At 42.3% G+C, this 16,365-nt stretch overlaps 1 protein-coding gene across 1 annotated transcript in view; it reads left to right on the plus strand.

Moving 5' to 3' along the window:
• Positions 1-16,365, plus strand: part of LOC126470701 (heat shock 70 kDa protein 14-like) — a 203,539-nt gene that overhangs the window by 145,135 nt on the left and 42,039 nt on the right. Inside the window, exon 5 of the mRNA XM_050098702.1 lies at positions 1,670-1,831. Coding sequence (XP_049954659.1) covers positions 1,670-1,831 — 162 coding nt within the window. The remainder of the gene's footprint in view (positions 1-1,669; positions 1,832-16,365) is intronic.

The following is a 16,365-nucleotide window of genomic DNA, read 5'->3' on the forward strand; positions in this document are numbered from 1 at the left end:
CCTCGGTTGCCCTATCCGAAAAAGGAGTTGCTAGATTAGCTGTGACAGGATCCAGAGAAGGGATAGGTGAACTAACCAAAGCTTTTGCTTCCACTACATCCACTTGTTTATGCTCATTCTCGCTATTAAAAGTCTCCCTCTCTTTGCAAAGCTTCATTTATCTCCTTTAGCTCGGCAAACTGCCTTGCCAAGAGTTCATCCATTTCCTGGATTGTCATTGTTTCTGTTTTTGGCATTTGTGCAAACTCTTAACACACCACTCTAATGAAAGCATCAACCACAATACACACAGGCACGGTTACAAGAACAAACTACACTATTCCTTATGAAGGATAATAGCCCAGTGTTGTTCAGAACACTGATGCACTTTGTGGCCATTGCTTCGCCTTGTGCTGCACACAGCTGGCACCACTCACATGCATAGGAAGTCATTCCCAGCCAAATTACAATACTGGCACCTCACTGGTTGTAAGTAACATTCCTTTTAATTACCCCTATACAACAGAATCCCAATCCCTGAAAAGGCAGCAGGTCATAGTTATCGGGCAGTGCCATTGGCAGGTGATGACTTCATTCATTTCTGGTTGTTTGGTTTAGTTGGCTCCGGAAGTAACAGTTTAGAATCGCAGACAGTCTAGTACCGGCTGTACAGCTGTTCTACATTCTGAGGCTCTGTCTCTTTTGCATTTTATGCTAAGGAAAATTCAGTAACAGGGTGTAATTTTTCAGAACTGTAAAATGCAGATATTTGGTTATGTTATCTATGTAAACCAAAGTGTGTTTGCAGAGACTGTGGTAGATGTTATAGATCTTGATAAAGATCTTAAACCTACATAGATGTGTGAAAAAATACTAATATAATTTAGGTGCAAATCCCCATGTCCTGTATGGGCATCCATTGTTCAGTGTGTTTATGGTGGTGAGGTATGTGGATGCTTCAGACTTTTATTGAGAGAGAGAGAGAGAGAGAGAGAGAGAGAGAGAGAGAGAGAGAGCTGCAAAAAGGGACATAATTGAAATGTAATCATCAAATGATTCTCTTAAATTTTTTCAAATTGAGTTGATATAACAAACCAAAATCTGAACTCACTTTCAAGATGAGTGAGGTTCAAATCTCCACCTGGCCATTTTAATTTAAGTTTTCTGTGATTTCCTCTTCTCACTTCAAAGAAATGCAATAATAATTTTATTCCAGTGCCATTTCCTTCACATCTCCTCATGAGCTAATGTTCTGTTCCTAATGTTCTGGGTTGACAAAATGTTAAACTTTTATATTTCTTCCTTTTTATCTGATAAAATAAAGAAACCACATACAGAAATATGTGCATGTGTTATTCAGTTGTTTCTGCTTGGACTGTGTTATAATGAAATATGTTGTTTTAATGGTGACAGCATCTTTCAAGAACCTAGAGGACAGATGTCATGTGAGAAAATTTATGTATTCTTCTTGTTATTTTGTGTAATCCTTAATTTGGATGGTAGGATGTGGAATCAAACCTGTATACTCCCATATATAAATTAGTCAGTTCTTGTAAATAATTACTGGGTTTAATTTTTTGTGTTTTTTTATCCAGAAATTGAGTAATCGTTGTTTAGTATAACATTGTTTGTAATTATATAATTTGTATTTATAAATAATTTATGAGTAATGATTACATACCTCCTGCAGGATGTGCCTCGTTTATCGCCTGGGGGGAGCTACAATGGATGTTACAGTTGTATTGTGCTGTGCAGGAATGTACACAGTGAAAGGCCATGTGTATAAAGCAAACTTCGGAGGGGACAAGTTCACAGAAATACTTGCCAACTTCCTCGCCGAAATATTTCACCAGTGAGTTCAATTGGTCTCTGTTATTACAAGATGTCTCTCTTCTTGACACTGTGTTATTGTAATATTGTTGATAATTACCCTATGTATGATTTGTGATCAAAAAGTAATGGAAATTTTTATTTTCCTAAAGAATCTTTGTTTATTCATAATCATCAGCCTTTTCCGCTTCAAAGTAATCCCCCTCAGATATGATACACTTACGCCAGCACTTTTTCCAATCTTGGAAGTGCTTCTGAAATTCACTTTTCGTTATGATGTTCAGCTCCTTCAGTGATTCTGTTTTTATCTCATCAGGGGTGGCAAAACAACGTTCTCTCATTGTTTTCATCGACCTCAGGTATAGGAAGAAGTTGCATTTGGCCATGTTTGGTGAGTATGGTGGCTGAGGCGACATAACGTTTTTGGCTTTTGCCAAAAAATTGTGATCAAGCATTGAGATGTGAACGGGAGCATTATCGTGGTGCAATTTCCACGAGTAGTTTTGCCACAGTTCTGGCAGGTTTTTTTTAGGACTGCTTCATGCAAACAGCACTTAATTTACAGGTAGTGTTCCTTATTGACTGTACAACCATAAGACAAGAACTCTTGATGCACTATCCAATTGTCATTGAAGAAAACAGTGAGAAGAACCTTGGCATGTGATCGAATTTGTTGAATTTTTTTCAGTCCTGGCTCTTCAGGCAGTTTCCATTGGGATGATTGGGTCTTGGTGTTGGTGTCATACCCGTATACCCATGTTTTGTCACCTGTTTTAATCTTATTTAGAAGTTCTGGATTGTTGTCAACTTTGTTCAGCATTTCCTGAGTGGAGTCTAGGTGGCGACGTTTTTGGTCAAAATTCCATGATTTTGGAGCAAACTTTGCTGCTGGTTCACGTTTAATTCCCAAAACACCCACAAAAAAAAAAAAACTTGGCATGAGCCAAAGGATACGCTGACATCATCAGCAACGTCTCTGATGATGATTTGGTGGTTTTCCAGAGCCATTTTCTTTACTACTTCCACTTTATAAGTAATGATGTGCTAGGGCATCCAGAACGGTTACTGTCTTTGTCTTCTCAACCCTCTTTGGAATGTTCATACCCCTCATAAATTCTTGTCTTACTCATAGTAGACTTGCCAAAAGCCACAGTCAGTATTTCAAATGTTGTGCTACACTTTATTCAATTTTTCAAGCAAAATTTAGTGCAACAATGTGGGGAAAACATAGATTGCTACTTACTGTAAAGATAACACACTAAATTGGAGACAGGCACAGTTAAAAGACTCAAATAAGCTTTTAGCAATGGCCTTCATTGGAAAAATAGAAACACACACCATTCATTCACGCAAGCAAGCACACCTCACGCACACATGACCACCAACTCCAGCATCTTAGGTCTGACCCCAGCTGCCGGAGTTGGCGGTCAGTAGTTCATGAGGTGTGCTTGCTTGTGTGAATGAATGGAGTGTGTGTCTCTTTTTGCAATGAAGGCTGTTGCTGAAAGCGTATTTGTGAGCATCTTTTAATTGTGCCTGTCTGCAACTAACAGTAAGTAGCAGTCTATCTTTTCCTATGTTGGATATTCCTGCCTGGAGTTTCCATTGTTTAAAATTTAGTGTAAATTCTTTGATCCACCTTTTTCGAAAGTAAAACATTTTCCAGGGACTCTGAAAACACGTATAACCTTTTCGACTGTGAACAATAAAATAAATATTTAAAACAGCTGAAAATCCCAAACATATATCAGGAACATGTGTATCAACAAGAGAAAAAAAGGAAAGAAATTGAAGATCAGATGTATGAAGCCCACGAAATAAAAAAATTCCCATTACTTTTTTTATCACACTTTGTATTATGTGTAGTGATGATTGTTGTCCCGCTCCTAGTAGTTGGTCATTTTGACAATATGTGCAAAATGCACCTGTCTCCTTTGAAAATATAATATTTTACTGTAAATTCTTTTCCAAACACTACAGAAGACTGCCAGTGGTGTATGAAATACAGTAATATTGTTGTTGTTGTTGTTGTGGTCTTCAGTCCTGAGACTGGTTTGATGCAGCTCTCCATGCTACTCTATCCTGTGCAAGCTTCTTCATCTCCCAGTACCTACTGCAGCCTACATCCTTCTGAATCTGTTTAGTGTATTCATCTCTTGGTCTCCCTCTACGATTTTTACCCTCCACACTGCCCTCCAATACTAAATTGGTGATCCCTCGATGTCTCAGAACATGTCCTACCAATCGATCCCTTCTTCTAGTCAAGTTGTGCCACAAGCTCCTCTTCTCCCCAATTCTATTCAATACCTCCTCATTAGATATGTGATCTACCCATCTAATCTTCAGCATTCTTCTGTAGCACCACATTTCGAAAGCTTCTATTCTCTTCTTGTCTGAACTATTTATCGTCCACGTTTCACTTCCATACATGGCTACACTCCACACAGTAATATTAAGAACAGTAAATTGTCTTGGGTTTATTAATGAGTTTTCAGTGATGGTGAAAAATATAAATTGCCTTGAAATAGAATACATGTATGATGCAATTTGAAACAGTATTGAGATGTATTCATAGTCTTATGTTTGTTGTGTAAACTGTGTTACTAAACATCTAACCCACTATTTGGCATATGGTTCATGATTCCAGTTACAGATTGCCTATCTGATGGCTTCCAAGGGCAACAAAAATTTGACTTTCAGTATTTCATTTAATTATTGGCCAAATTTAAAACATTAAAATTCTGTCATAATTTACTCATTAAGAGGTATAAATCTTATGTTAAAAGTCGGGCACAGTAATAAAAGTCTTATAGTTAGAAATGATGTACGTATCTTGAGGCAGCGTAACTCAGGGCGTGCAAGTTGTCCAGGCTATATTCACCCAGAATTTGAGAATGAGAGCACTTAGCAACTTCCAACTAACTTTACACGTAATTTCAAATCTTTTCTAAACTTTTCTCACTTACATGTTTAATGTCAAATATATTTAACACATTAACTCGTTTGTAGAGTAATCATACAGTCTGAAACTGTTTTATACATGAGTGTTAGATTCTTTAAAGAATCCTCATTGAGGTTTACTGTTAATTACTAGGATGTGATCAGAAAATTGGCTATAGCAGTTGTCAATGCTAGTATTGCAAACCCATGCAAGGTTGCATTTATATGGTGAAATGTATTATAATGTGAGATAATGTAATGGAGAAAAACTGTGTAGCTTTAATACAGGGTGTACATAAAGTCCGGGAACACTTTCAATTATTTATTGCGTAAGAACCAAACATTGTACAGATATCATACATGTCGTCTTGAAGAGAAACCCTGTAGGTTTTTTTCCATGTATACCATGTAGTTTGGTAATTTGCCGATAGTCAGGGCTAGTCGCAAACGTGGCAGGTTTTCTGTGTGTTGGAGTTCGACAAAAACGAGTGTACTACAGCTGTTCAATGGATGCTTAAAACCAAGTATGGTAAGAAGCCACCAACAAGGAACGCCATTTAGCACTGGTACAAAAAATTCATTAGGATGGGTTGCTTGTGCCCAGATAAGAGAAGCATGTATGAGAGACTGGGAAGGCAATTTAATCAACCAAGATAGCATAACTCTTGTTACAGATCCTTACCATTTTGAAATGATGGGAAATATTAGCTCAGAAAATAACTGGATATGTAACCAAATATTTGCTAAGTAAATGTTGATAAATATAAATTTAAAGATAGAAGGAACCAGGGCATAAACAGTGGAATTACATCTTGATAGCAAAACGGACAGTGTGTGACATAAATTTGAGCCCTGTGCATGATTACCCGTAAACACTATTTCTAAGTTTTTCTTTGGTTTCCTTCACTGCTTGCTCATTGTACCAGTTGAATAACACCAAGGATAGGCTAGAGCCCTGTCTCTTTCCCTTCTCAATCACTTCTTCTCTTTCATGCCCTTCAACCCTTATAATTGCTATTAATCTTTCCTGGTGTTGGCTTCTACCAGTTTTTCCCTTTTGTAAATAATTTCAGTATTTTGCAACCGTGAATTACTATACTGATATTTTGGTAATAGTCACACCTGTCAGCAACTGCTTCCTTTGGAATTGGAATTATTCTTCTTGAAGTTTGAAGGTATTTTGCCTGTTGTCTCATATATTTTGCACACCAGGGTGCATAGTTTTGTCATGACTGGTTCTCAAAAGGACATCAGCAGATGTTACTGATAAAAATGTACCTCAGGGGCCTTGTTTTGGCATAGATCTTTTGGTCCTAGGTCAAATTACCCTTGCAGTATCGTAGCTCCCATCTCATCTTCATCTACTTCCTTTTCCCCTTTCTATAATACTGCCTTCAACTTAATTTCCCTTGTATAGCTCATCTATATATTTCTTCCACATTTCTGCTTTCCCCCGTTTGCTTGGTACTGGTTCTCCATCTAAGCTCATGATATTCATACAGCTACTTCTCTTTTTTTCCAAATCCCTCTTAATTGACCCGTAGGCAGTATCATTCCCTTGCAAACATTTGCTCATGTCCTGGTGGAATGTCCGCCTTATAAAAATATCGTAATCTAGTCAGTTACTTTATATTTTAAGATTAAAAAAGAAATATTTATAGATTTTTAATGAATTCTTCTACCAGATTCTGCAAATGCTTTAAAATTTTCAGTTAAACTTACCCCAAAAATTTTAATCTTAGGATTAGATGTCACTTTCCCAGTGAATGTCATACTAAATATTTTCAGGTTTAGGTCCATACTTGCACATCAGTAACTATTTAAGTAGTATGTTGTAAATAAAAATCTTGATGAAATTTCCATTTCTTAAATTATTTTTATGGCGGGCTTAAAGTAGCACTCATTGATAGCCCACATTACGGAAAGTGCGTTGATATTACTAAGAGTTTGGTAAAAGATATTTTTAGGTTCTGGACCCTACTTACATATTAGTATGTATTTAAAAAGTATGTTGTTGATGCAAGTAAAGAACAAATAATGAATATTTTTGTTTAAAAAAATTTTTTTAGGGCAACTGTCGGGAAAAATGTGTTGGTATTGCTAGAGTTAAACAAATATCTTCAAGATGATCATGAGTGAACATTACATAATATTCTGGGCCCACATTTTTGAGCAACGAAGACTTACAAAAGAAAGATGAGTTACCCTAGGACATTATTCCATATGACATTATTGAATTAAAGTATGCAAAATATGTCACCTTACTGATTTGTCTCCCCAAGGTTTACAATGATTCTAAGTGCAAATGCAGCTGAACTAAGCTGTTTTAAGAGTTCCAAAATTAAATCCCTGGAATATATTGCTAGACTTACTAAGTACAACATTCTGCAGTCTTTTGTGTAGCTATGGCATTGATTGGTTGGTTATACCATCAATCCCACCAAACTTCAATTTATCTAAAAGAATGCTGCGATTCACATAATCGGATGCCTTAGATAAGTTGCAGAAAATACCAGATGGCGCTATTTTATTATTTAGTGCTCGTAAAATTTGGCAAGGGAATATGTAAATGGCATTCTCAGTAGAGCAACTCTTCTGAAACCCAAACTGTGGTTCGTTGAGGATATCAGTGCTGCTAAGGTGAGATAATATTCTAGAATACATCACTTTCTCAAACATTTTGGAAAATGGTGTCAGCAGTGAAGCTGGTCAGTAGTTATTGAACTGACATCTCTTTTTATCACCTTTCTTAAAGAGAGGTTTGACAACAGAATATTTCAGCCTCTTTGGAAAAATGAGTTATGTTAGTGATACATCACATATTTCAGATAAGACCATGCTTTTTATATTGGAACAAAACTTTATAATATTGTATTGGAAACACTATCTAAACCAGATGAGCTTTTATTTTCAAGAGTATGGATAATTTTCTGAATTTCAGAAGGAGAAGTTGGTAATACATTCATATGATTGAATTTTATGAGAGTTTCAACACACTGCTGTGATTTTCCCCTTTAACTGTTTGTCCCTATACTTTCTACCAGTTATTAAATGTACTTACTACCCGTGACTCATCATTACATCACTGCCATTCAGTTCAGTAGTGGTGATATCCTGTGCCTCGTTGTCCTGTCTCTCGTTTCACTGCATTCCATAAAGCCCCAAGTCTGTTGTCAGAATTACTGATTTCTGACGTGATGTGAAGGTTTCTTGAATTTTTAATAATTTTTCTTAGTAATTTTGAGTAGTTTTGTTGTGTGCAACTACAGCTGGATCAATACTTGTTCTTGCTAATAGGTACATTTTCCTTTTCCTTGAAGATGATATTTTAATCGCTGTAGTGATCCATGGTTTTCATATGGCCATTTAATATTCTTTCTAATTAGCATATATGGAAAGGTATTTTCAAATAATTAAATGAATTTATCATGGAATAGATAAAATTTAATTTAGCATTTGGTTCAGCATAAATTTCATCTCAGGTTATCTCTTGTAAGCTGTTCTTAAAAACATCTGTTGTGGAGGCATTAATTATTCTGATTTCCACTTAAGTGTATCCATACTGTAAGGCACTAGGTAATTTATCCTAACAAACAGTGCATCATGTTCAGAGAGAGCATTTGTTACTGGGTAAACGGTATTTTTCTGGCTTTGAGCTTTAAAACCAATTAGGGTCCTACAGTCTTTATCCATCTGTGTTGGAAAGTTAATTACTGGAATCAAATTGTGTGATCCAAATAAAGTTCCCTATTTTTCCTATCAGGATCCTTTAGAAAATGTGCATTGAAGTCACCACAGACCATTAACTGCTTGCTGCTGCCTGACAGATAGCACAGTAAGGAATCCAGATTCCTTATAAATAGTTTAAAATTTCCTTGTGGGTATCTATATAATTCACAGATACACTTCTCTGTATGCTGATCACTTCAAAAACTACTTGCCTTAATGTTTTTGAACTTGTGTTCTGTCTTAATATATGTAACAAATCTTCCTTTTCATATATTATTTCTGCATGAGTAAGCTGCTGGAGTTAATGTTTTATACATAATAATAACAAGGAGCATATTAAGAGTATTAGAAAATAATCTTGCTGCATATAATGTTAATTTATAGCAGTGCACTTTAGTAGTATCTTTACACACCTTGTGATCACATGGTTTCTTTGTCAATGAAAGTCTCTCTATTGTATAACAGATTTGTTTTCGTGACCACTCACACCATTAATCCTCACATAAATCCATATTTTATGATTTTAGTCTCATTTTCCATTTCTTAATAGCTGTACTTTATTTACATGTATCATCTTGAACATGCAAATCTGAAGTGTCCTCCAGTTTCCCCCGTTCGTGTTCTGTGAGAGCCTACACTCATCTACTTTGTCTTATTTGTTGCTGACAGCCACCTTTACCTGTGCACTCTAATATGCATAACAAGAAGTTACAAGCAGAGGATTTGAATGTAATTTTTAAAATATTAAATGTAAATCACACCATTTCACATAGTTTTACACTTCCAATTTTTATCTCTCTTATTCCGTCATCATTCTATCATTTACAAAATTCAAACGAATAAAGAAATGTGTTGATGAACTGCTATGATAAAAATGTGTCTTTGCTTACAGTATGAACGTTACAACAGCTACTAGTGATAGTTAGCGCTCTAATCGACCTACCGTATGCGGCCGATCACTACATACACTCCCCCCTGCGGGTCCAGGGATTACAGTAGGCCCGAGGTATTCCTGTCTGTCCTAAGAGGTGACAAAAACGAGTCTCATACGTTTCGGCCTCTATGGGGTGGTCCCCTGTAGGGTTTGACCTCCATTTTTCAAAATTTTCCCAAAGAGTGAGCGAATTGGGGAAGGGCGCCTTACATGGTTTATCCTGTCCATTGTCTATAGAGATCTTTAGCCCACTTCCTCGCCGTTGCATTGCAGTCCAGCTCATCCTCCATCTCTTGGGCAAGGAACCTTCCTGGATGTGTTTTCCACCATGCACTGTGCAGTGTCGCTTTCTGCACCAACGATGACCATGGACTTATTTTGCACCTCATATCCAGCATGGCAGCCAGTCCGTTGTGGTGGGGCCACCATGTACCCTGTTGGTTGTAGCCCCCTGACAAAACGGGGATGGCTCTGCTGATGCCTGCGCTGTTAACTCCCAACATATGCCAAGGATATGCCTGTCACTCTGGGGCATCAGGACTCCCGGCAATGGCCATCATGCCAGGTGGCCTTTGCTGTGGCTGGGTGGCGCCCGTGGGGAGGGCCCCTGGTCAGAGTGGGTGGCATCGGGGCAGATGATGCGCAATGAAGTGTACCACATCACCACTTGGCGGTGATCAGCCACCAGCAGTCTCTAAGAGTTCCACGTCTCAGTACAATGCAAGAAATTCTGACCCTAAATCATTCCCCTCCCATGGGGGAACGCCAGGCTAAGGATGGCAGCGAACCTTATTCACCCTGGTACCTCGTACGTAAGAGAGCTGATGGGGACTCCTTTGTTTCGATGAAGTCACAGTTTTTTGTAGAGCATTTACAGGACAAGTTTAGGGAGGTGGAGGGCTTGTCCAAAATGCGTTCTGGGTCAGTCTTGATAAAAATAGCATCCTCTGCCCAGTCATGGGCTTTACTCACTTGTAAAAAGTTGGGGGATGTTTATGTTACCATCACACCACATAAGAGCTTAAATATGGTGCAGGGTACTATATTCCACAGAGGCCTTCTTTTACTGTCTGAAGATGAGCTGTGCGCCAATTTAGAGCAGCGAGGTGTACATTTCGTCCGGCATGTCCTCCGGGGTCTGAGGGATAATCAGGTTGCCACCGGTGCCTTCATCTTGGCCTTCGAGGGTGATACATTGCCTGAGAAGGTCAAGGTGGTGGTCTACCGCTGTGATGTAAAGCCCTATATCCCTGTCCCGATGCGGTGCTGTAAGTGCTGGAAGTTTGGCCATATGTCTTCCCGCTCTACTTCCAACGTCACATGTTGAGATTATGGATGTCCATCACATCCCAATACTCCATGTGCCCAGCCTCCCATCTGTGTCAACTGGGGTGAGCATCATTCACCTTGCTCGCCAGACTGCAGGATTTTACAGAAAGAGAGGAAAATTATGGAATACGAAACCCTGGCCTGACTGACCTGGACTGAGGCTAAGAGAAAATATGAGCGCCTACATCCTGTGGCTATGACCACCTCACACGCTGCCGCTATGAGAACAGTTGTAGCTCCATCAGTTCCATGAATTCCACTCGACTCTTGGAACCAGAAGGCTACGTCTGCCCCCTTGGTGGGGGGGGGGGGGGGGGGGGGGGCAATTCCCTCCTGTTGCTCCCGCATCGCCTACCTCGGGAGCACTGCCCCACCAACCATCGGGGACACCAGCCCCACTTCTCAGCTGGAGAAGTGTAAGTCTTCTTCGGCTCCTCTCGCCAGGAAGGGATCCCTTGGGTCACTCCCTTCCCAGCTTTCTGCTAGTGGGAAAGATGATGCTGCTAGTGGCCAAAGTGCCCAAAAGTAGCTGGTTGTAGGGTTTCACAATCATCCTGAGTCCCGGAGACTGAATTAGTGAAACCCTCTCAGCCAGAGAGACCCAAGGAGCAGAGAGAAAAGTCCAAAAAGAAGACCTCTATGACCAAGGAAATTGTGGTGGCACCCACACCACCGCTACCTACAAGGTCTGCATCTGGGGATGAGGTGGAGATGCTCGCATCTGCTGAGGACCTACAGTACTGGCCATAAAAATTGCTACACCACGAAGATGACGTGCTACAGACCCGAAATTCAACTGACAGGAAGAAGGTGCTGTGATATGCAAATGATAAGCTTTTCAGAGCATTCACACAAGGTTGGCGCCGGTGGTGACACCTACAACGTGCTGACATGAGGAAAGTTTCCAACCAATTTCTCATACACAAACATCAGTAGACCGGCGTTGCCTGGTGAAACGTTGTTGTGAAGCCTCGTGTAAGGAGGAGAAATGCCTACCATCACTTTTCCGACTTTGATAAAGGTTGGATTGTAGCCTATCGCGCTTGCAGTTTATCGTATTACTACATTGCTGCTCGCGTTGGTCGAGATCCAATGACTGTTAGCAGAATATGGAATCGGTGGGTTCAGGAGTGTAATACGGAACGCCGTGCTGGATCCCAGTGGCCTCGTATCACTAGCAATCGAGAAGACAGGCATCTTATCCGCATGGCAGTAACGGATCATGCAGCCTTGTCTCGATCCCTGAGTCAACGGATGGGGACGTTTGCAAGACAACAACCATCTGCATGAACAGTTTGACGACGTTTGCAGCAGCATGGACTATCAGCTCGGAGACCATGACTGCGGTTACCCTTGACGCTGCATCACAGACTGGAGCGCCTGCGAATGTGTACTCAATGACAAACCTTGGTGCACGAATCGCAAAACATCATTTTATCGAATGAATTCAGGTTCTGTTTACAGCATCATGATGGTCGCATCCGTGTTTGGCGACATCACGCTGAAAGCACATTGGAAGCGTGTATTCGTCATCGCCATACTGCCGTATCACCCGGCGTGATGGTATGGGCTGCCATTGGTTACACGTCTCGGTCACACCTTGTTCGCATTGACGGCACTTTGATCAGTGGACGTTACATCTCAGATGTGTTACGACCCGTGGCTCTATCCTTCATTCGATCCCTGCAAAACCCTACATTTCAGCAGTATAATGCACAGCCGCATGTTGCAGGTCCTGTACAGGCCTTTCTGGATACAGAAAATGTTCGACTGCTGCCCTGGCCAGCACATTCTCCAGATCTCTCATCAATTGAAAACGTCTGGTCAATGGTGGCCAAGCAACTGGCTCGTCACAATACACCAGTCACTACTCTTGATGAACTGTGGTATTGTGTTGAAGCTGCATTGGCAGCTGTACCTGTACATGCCATCCAAGCTCTGTTTGACTTAATGCCCAGGCATATCAAGGCCGTTATAACGGCCAGAGGTGATTGTTCTGGGTACTGATTTCCCAGTCTCATGATGTCATCCTTCAGTGGAATCACGATGACTTTTTCCACCGCCTGGCTGAGCTACGGCAACTGTTAAGCTTGACACCTGCTATCTACATTGCACTTCAGGAAACCTGGTTCCCGGCAGTGCGGACCCCATCCCTCCATGGCTATAAGGGATATTACAGGAACCGTAGCAACTATAATAGTGTGTCAGCTGGAGTTTGCATTTATGTCCTAAACTCAGTCTGTAGTGTAACAGTGCCCCTTCAAACCCCTCTTGAAGCAGTGGCCGTCAGCATAAGGGCGACACAGGAAATAACTGTCTGCAATGTATATCTTCCTCCCCTGAATGTATTAGCTGCACTGATTAATCAACTCCCTAAACCTTTCCTACTTTTTGGATATTTTAACACCCATAACCCCTTGTGGGGTGGCACCGTACTTAGTGGCCAAGGCAGTGATGTCGAAGCTTTACTGTCTCAGTTCGACCTCTTCCTCGTAAATACTGGGGCCACCACACATTTTATTGTGGCTCATGGTAGTTACTCAGCCATTGATTTATCCATTTGCAGCCCAGGACGTCTCCCATATGTCCACTGGAGAGCACATGACGACCTGTGCAGTTGTGACCACTTCCCCATCTTCCTGTCACTGCCCTGGCATCAGGCCAACGGTCACTTATCGAGATGGGTTTTTAAACAAGGTGGACTGGGAAACTTTCACCTCTGCGGGCACCATTGACTCTCCCCCACAGGGTAACATGGGTGTGATGGTTGAGCAGGTGACTACAACAGTCGTTAATGCAGAGGAAACGCAATCCCTCGCTCTTTTAGATGCCCCCTTGGTGGTTGACAGAAGTCACTGAGGCAATTAAGGAGCATCAGCAAGCTCTACAGCAGCATAAGTGGCACCCTTCCCTGGATCACCTCATAGCCTTTAAGCGGCTCCTTGTTGGCGTTCGCCAGATTATCAAATTACGGATGGAGGAGTGTTGGGAGAGATAAGTCTCATCCATTGGATGCCGTACATCACTTTCCCAAGTCTGGACGAAGATCAGACGTCTTTTTTGTACCAGATCCCAACAGGTGTCCCTGGCATTAACATCAATGGTGTGTTGTCAACCGGCGCTAACGAGATTGCTGAGCACTATGCTTGAGGCTCTGCTTCGGCGAGCTAACCCCCCCCCCCCCCCCTTTTGCACCCTGAAACGGTGGATGGAAAGGAAAGCCCTCTCGTTCGCTACACCCCACAGTGAACCCTATAACGCCCCATTTACATAGTGGGAGCTCCTCAGTGCCCTTGCACATTGCCCTGACACAGCTCCTGGGCCAGATCAGATCCATGGTCAGATGATTAAACATCTCTCATCTGACTACAAGTGACATCTCCTTGTCATCTTCAATCGGATCAGTTGCGTCTCGTCTTTCCATCCCAGTGGTGGGAGAGCACCATCATTCCGATGCTTAAACTCGGTAAAAACCCGCTTGAAGTGGATAGCTATCAGACCATCAGCCTCACCAATGTTCTTTGTAAGCTCCTGGAGTGTATGGTGTGTCTGTGGTTGTGTTGGCTCCTGGAGTCACGTGGTCCACTGACTCCATGCCAGGGCGGCTTCCGCCAGGGTTGCTCTAACACTGATAATCTTGTGTCCCAAGAGTCTGCCATCTGAACAGCCTTTTCCAGATGCCAACACCTAGGTGCCGTCTTGTTTGATTTACAAAAAGCATATGACACCACCTGGCAACATCATATCCTTGCCACATTATACAAGTGTGGTCTCAGAGGCCCACTCCTGTTTTTTTTATCCAAAATTTCCTGTCACTTCATACTTTCCGTGTCTAGGTTGATGCCTCCCATAGTTTGCCCCATTTCCAGGAGAGAGGGGTCCTGCAGGGCTCCGTATTGAGTGTATCTCTATTTTTAGTGGCCATTAATGGTGTAGCAGCAGCTGTAGGGCCATCCGTCCCACTGTCCCTGTATGCAGACGACTTCTGAATTTCACACTGTTCCACCAGTATTGGTGTTGCTGAGTGGTGCCTACAGGGCGCCATCCACAAGGCGCAGTCATGGGCTCTAGCCCACGGTTTCCAGTTTTCGGCCGCAAAGTCGTGTATAATGCACTTCTGTTGGTGTTGTATTGTTCATCTGGAACCAGAACTTCACCTTAATGTCGATCCACTCACTGTAGTGGAGACATATCGATTCTTAGAACTGTTTTTTGACGCCCGATTGACTTGGCTTTCTCACCTCAGTCACCTTAAGCAGAAATGCTGGCAGCACCTCAATGCCCTTCGCTGCCTGAGCAACACCAATTGGGGTGCAGATCGCTGTGCGCTACTGCAGCTCTACAGAGCCCTTGTTCAATCCCGCCTTGAGTATGGGAGTGTGGTTTATGGTTCGGCTACACCCTCAGCATTGCGTTTGCTCGACCCAGTGCACCACTGTGGCGTTTGCCTAGTGACAGATGCTTTTAGGATGAGTCTGGTGAATAGTGTCCTGGTGGAGGCCGGAGTCCCTCCATTGCAGGTTAGGCGTGCACAGTTGCTCTCCAGTTACATTGCATACGTTTGTAGTTCTCTTGCGCATCTGAATTTCGGTCTCCTTTTCCTGCCCGTGGCGGTTCATCTCCTGCATCGGCGGCCCAGGTCAGGGCTTACACATGCAGTTCGTGTTCAAACCCTTCTGTCTGAACTTCAGTTGTTGCCTTCACCACCTACACTTGAGGTTCATTCACGAACACCTCAGTCGTGTACATCTAGGCTGCAGCTTCGATTCTCGTCACGTACTGGGGCCACGACGTGGTTTACACCAATGGCTCGATGGCTAATGGTCATGTTGGCTTTGCCTATGGTCACGGAGGACATATAGAGCAGCATTCCTTGCGTGATGGCTGCAGTGTTTTCACTACAGAGCTGTCGGCCATATCTCGTGCTCTTGAGCACATCCACTCATGCCCAAGTGAGTCATTTATCCTGTGTACTGATTCCTTGAGCAGCCTACAAGCTACTGACCAGTGCCACCCTCATCATCCTTTGGTAGCGACCATCCAGGAGTCCGTCTATGCCCAGGAATGGTCCAGTCATTCAGTGGTGTTTGTCCGGACCCCAGGTAAAGTAGGAATCCCAGGCAATGAATTTGCCGACAGTTTGGCTAAACGGGCTATGCAGAAACCGCTTATGGAGATCGGCTTCTCTGAAACTGACCTGAGCTCAGTATTACGCCGCAAGGTTTTGTGGCTTTGGGAGACAGAATGGCATAACCTCAGTACGCACAGCAAGCTGCGTGCCCTTGAGGAAACTACGAATGTGTGGAAGACCTCTGGGCGTGCCTCTGCGTGCCCATAAGGAAACTACGAATGTGTGGAAGACCTCTGTGCGTGCCGCTCACAGGGACTCTGTGTTTCTCTGTCGGCTCCGCATTGGCCATACGTGGCTGTCTCATGGTTACCTCCTCCTTCGTGATGACCCACCTCAGTGTCACTGTGGCTCACGAATGACAGTCGTCCATCTCTTGCCGGACTGCTCACTTTCCGCCGCTCTGCAGCGGACTTTTAACCTTCCCAGCACCCTACCTTCAGTGTTGGGCAATAATGCCTCAACAGCAGCTTTAGTTTTACATTTTATTCTTGAG

The sequence above is a fragment of the Schistocerca serialis genome, chromosome 3 (genome assembly GCF_023864345.2).
Source record: "Schistocerca serialis cubense isolate TAMUIC-IGC-003099 chromosome 3, iqSchSeri2.2, whole genome shotgun sequence".
Classification (NCBI taxonomy): Eukaryota; Metazoa; Arthropoda; class Insecta; order Orthoptera; family Acrididae; genus Schistocerca; species Schistocerca serialis.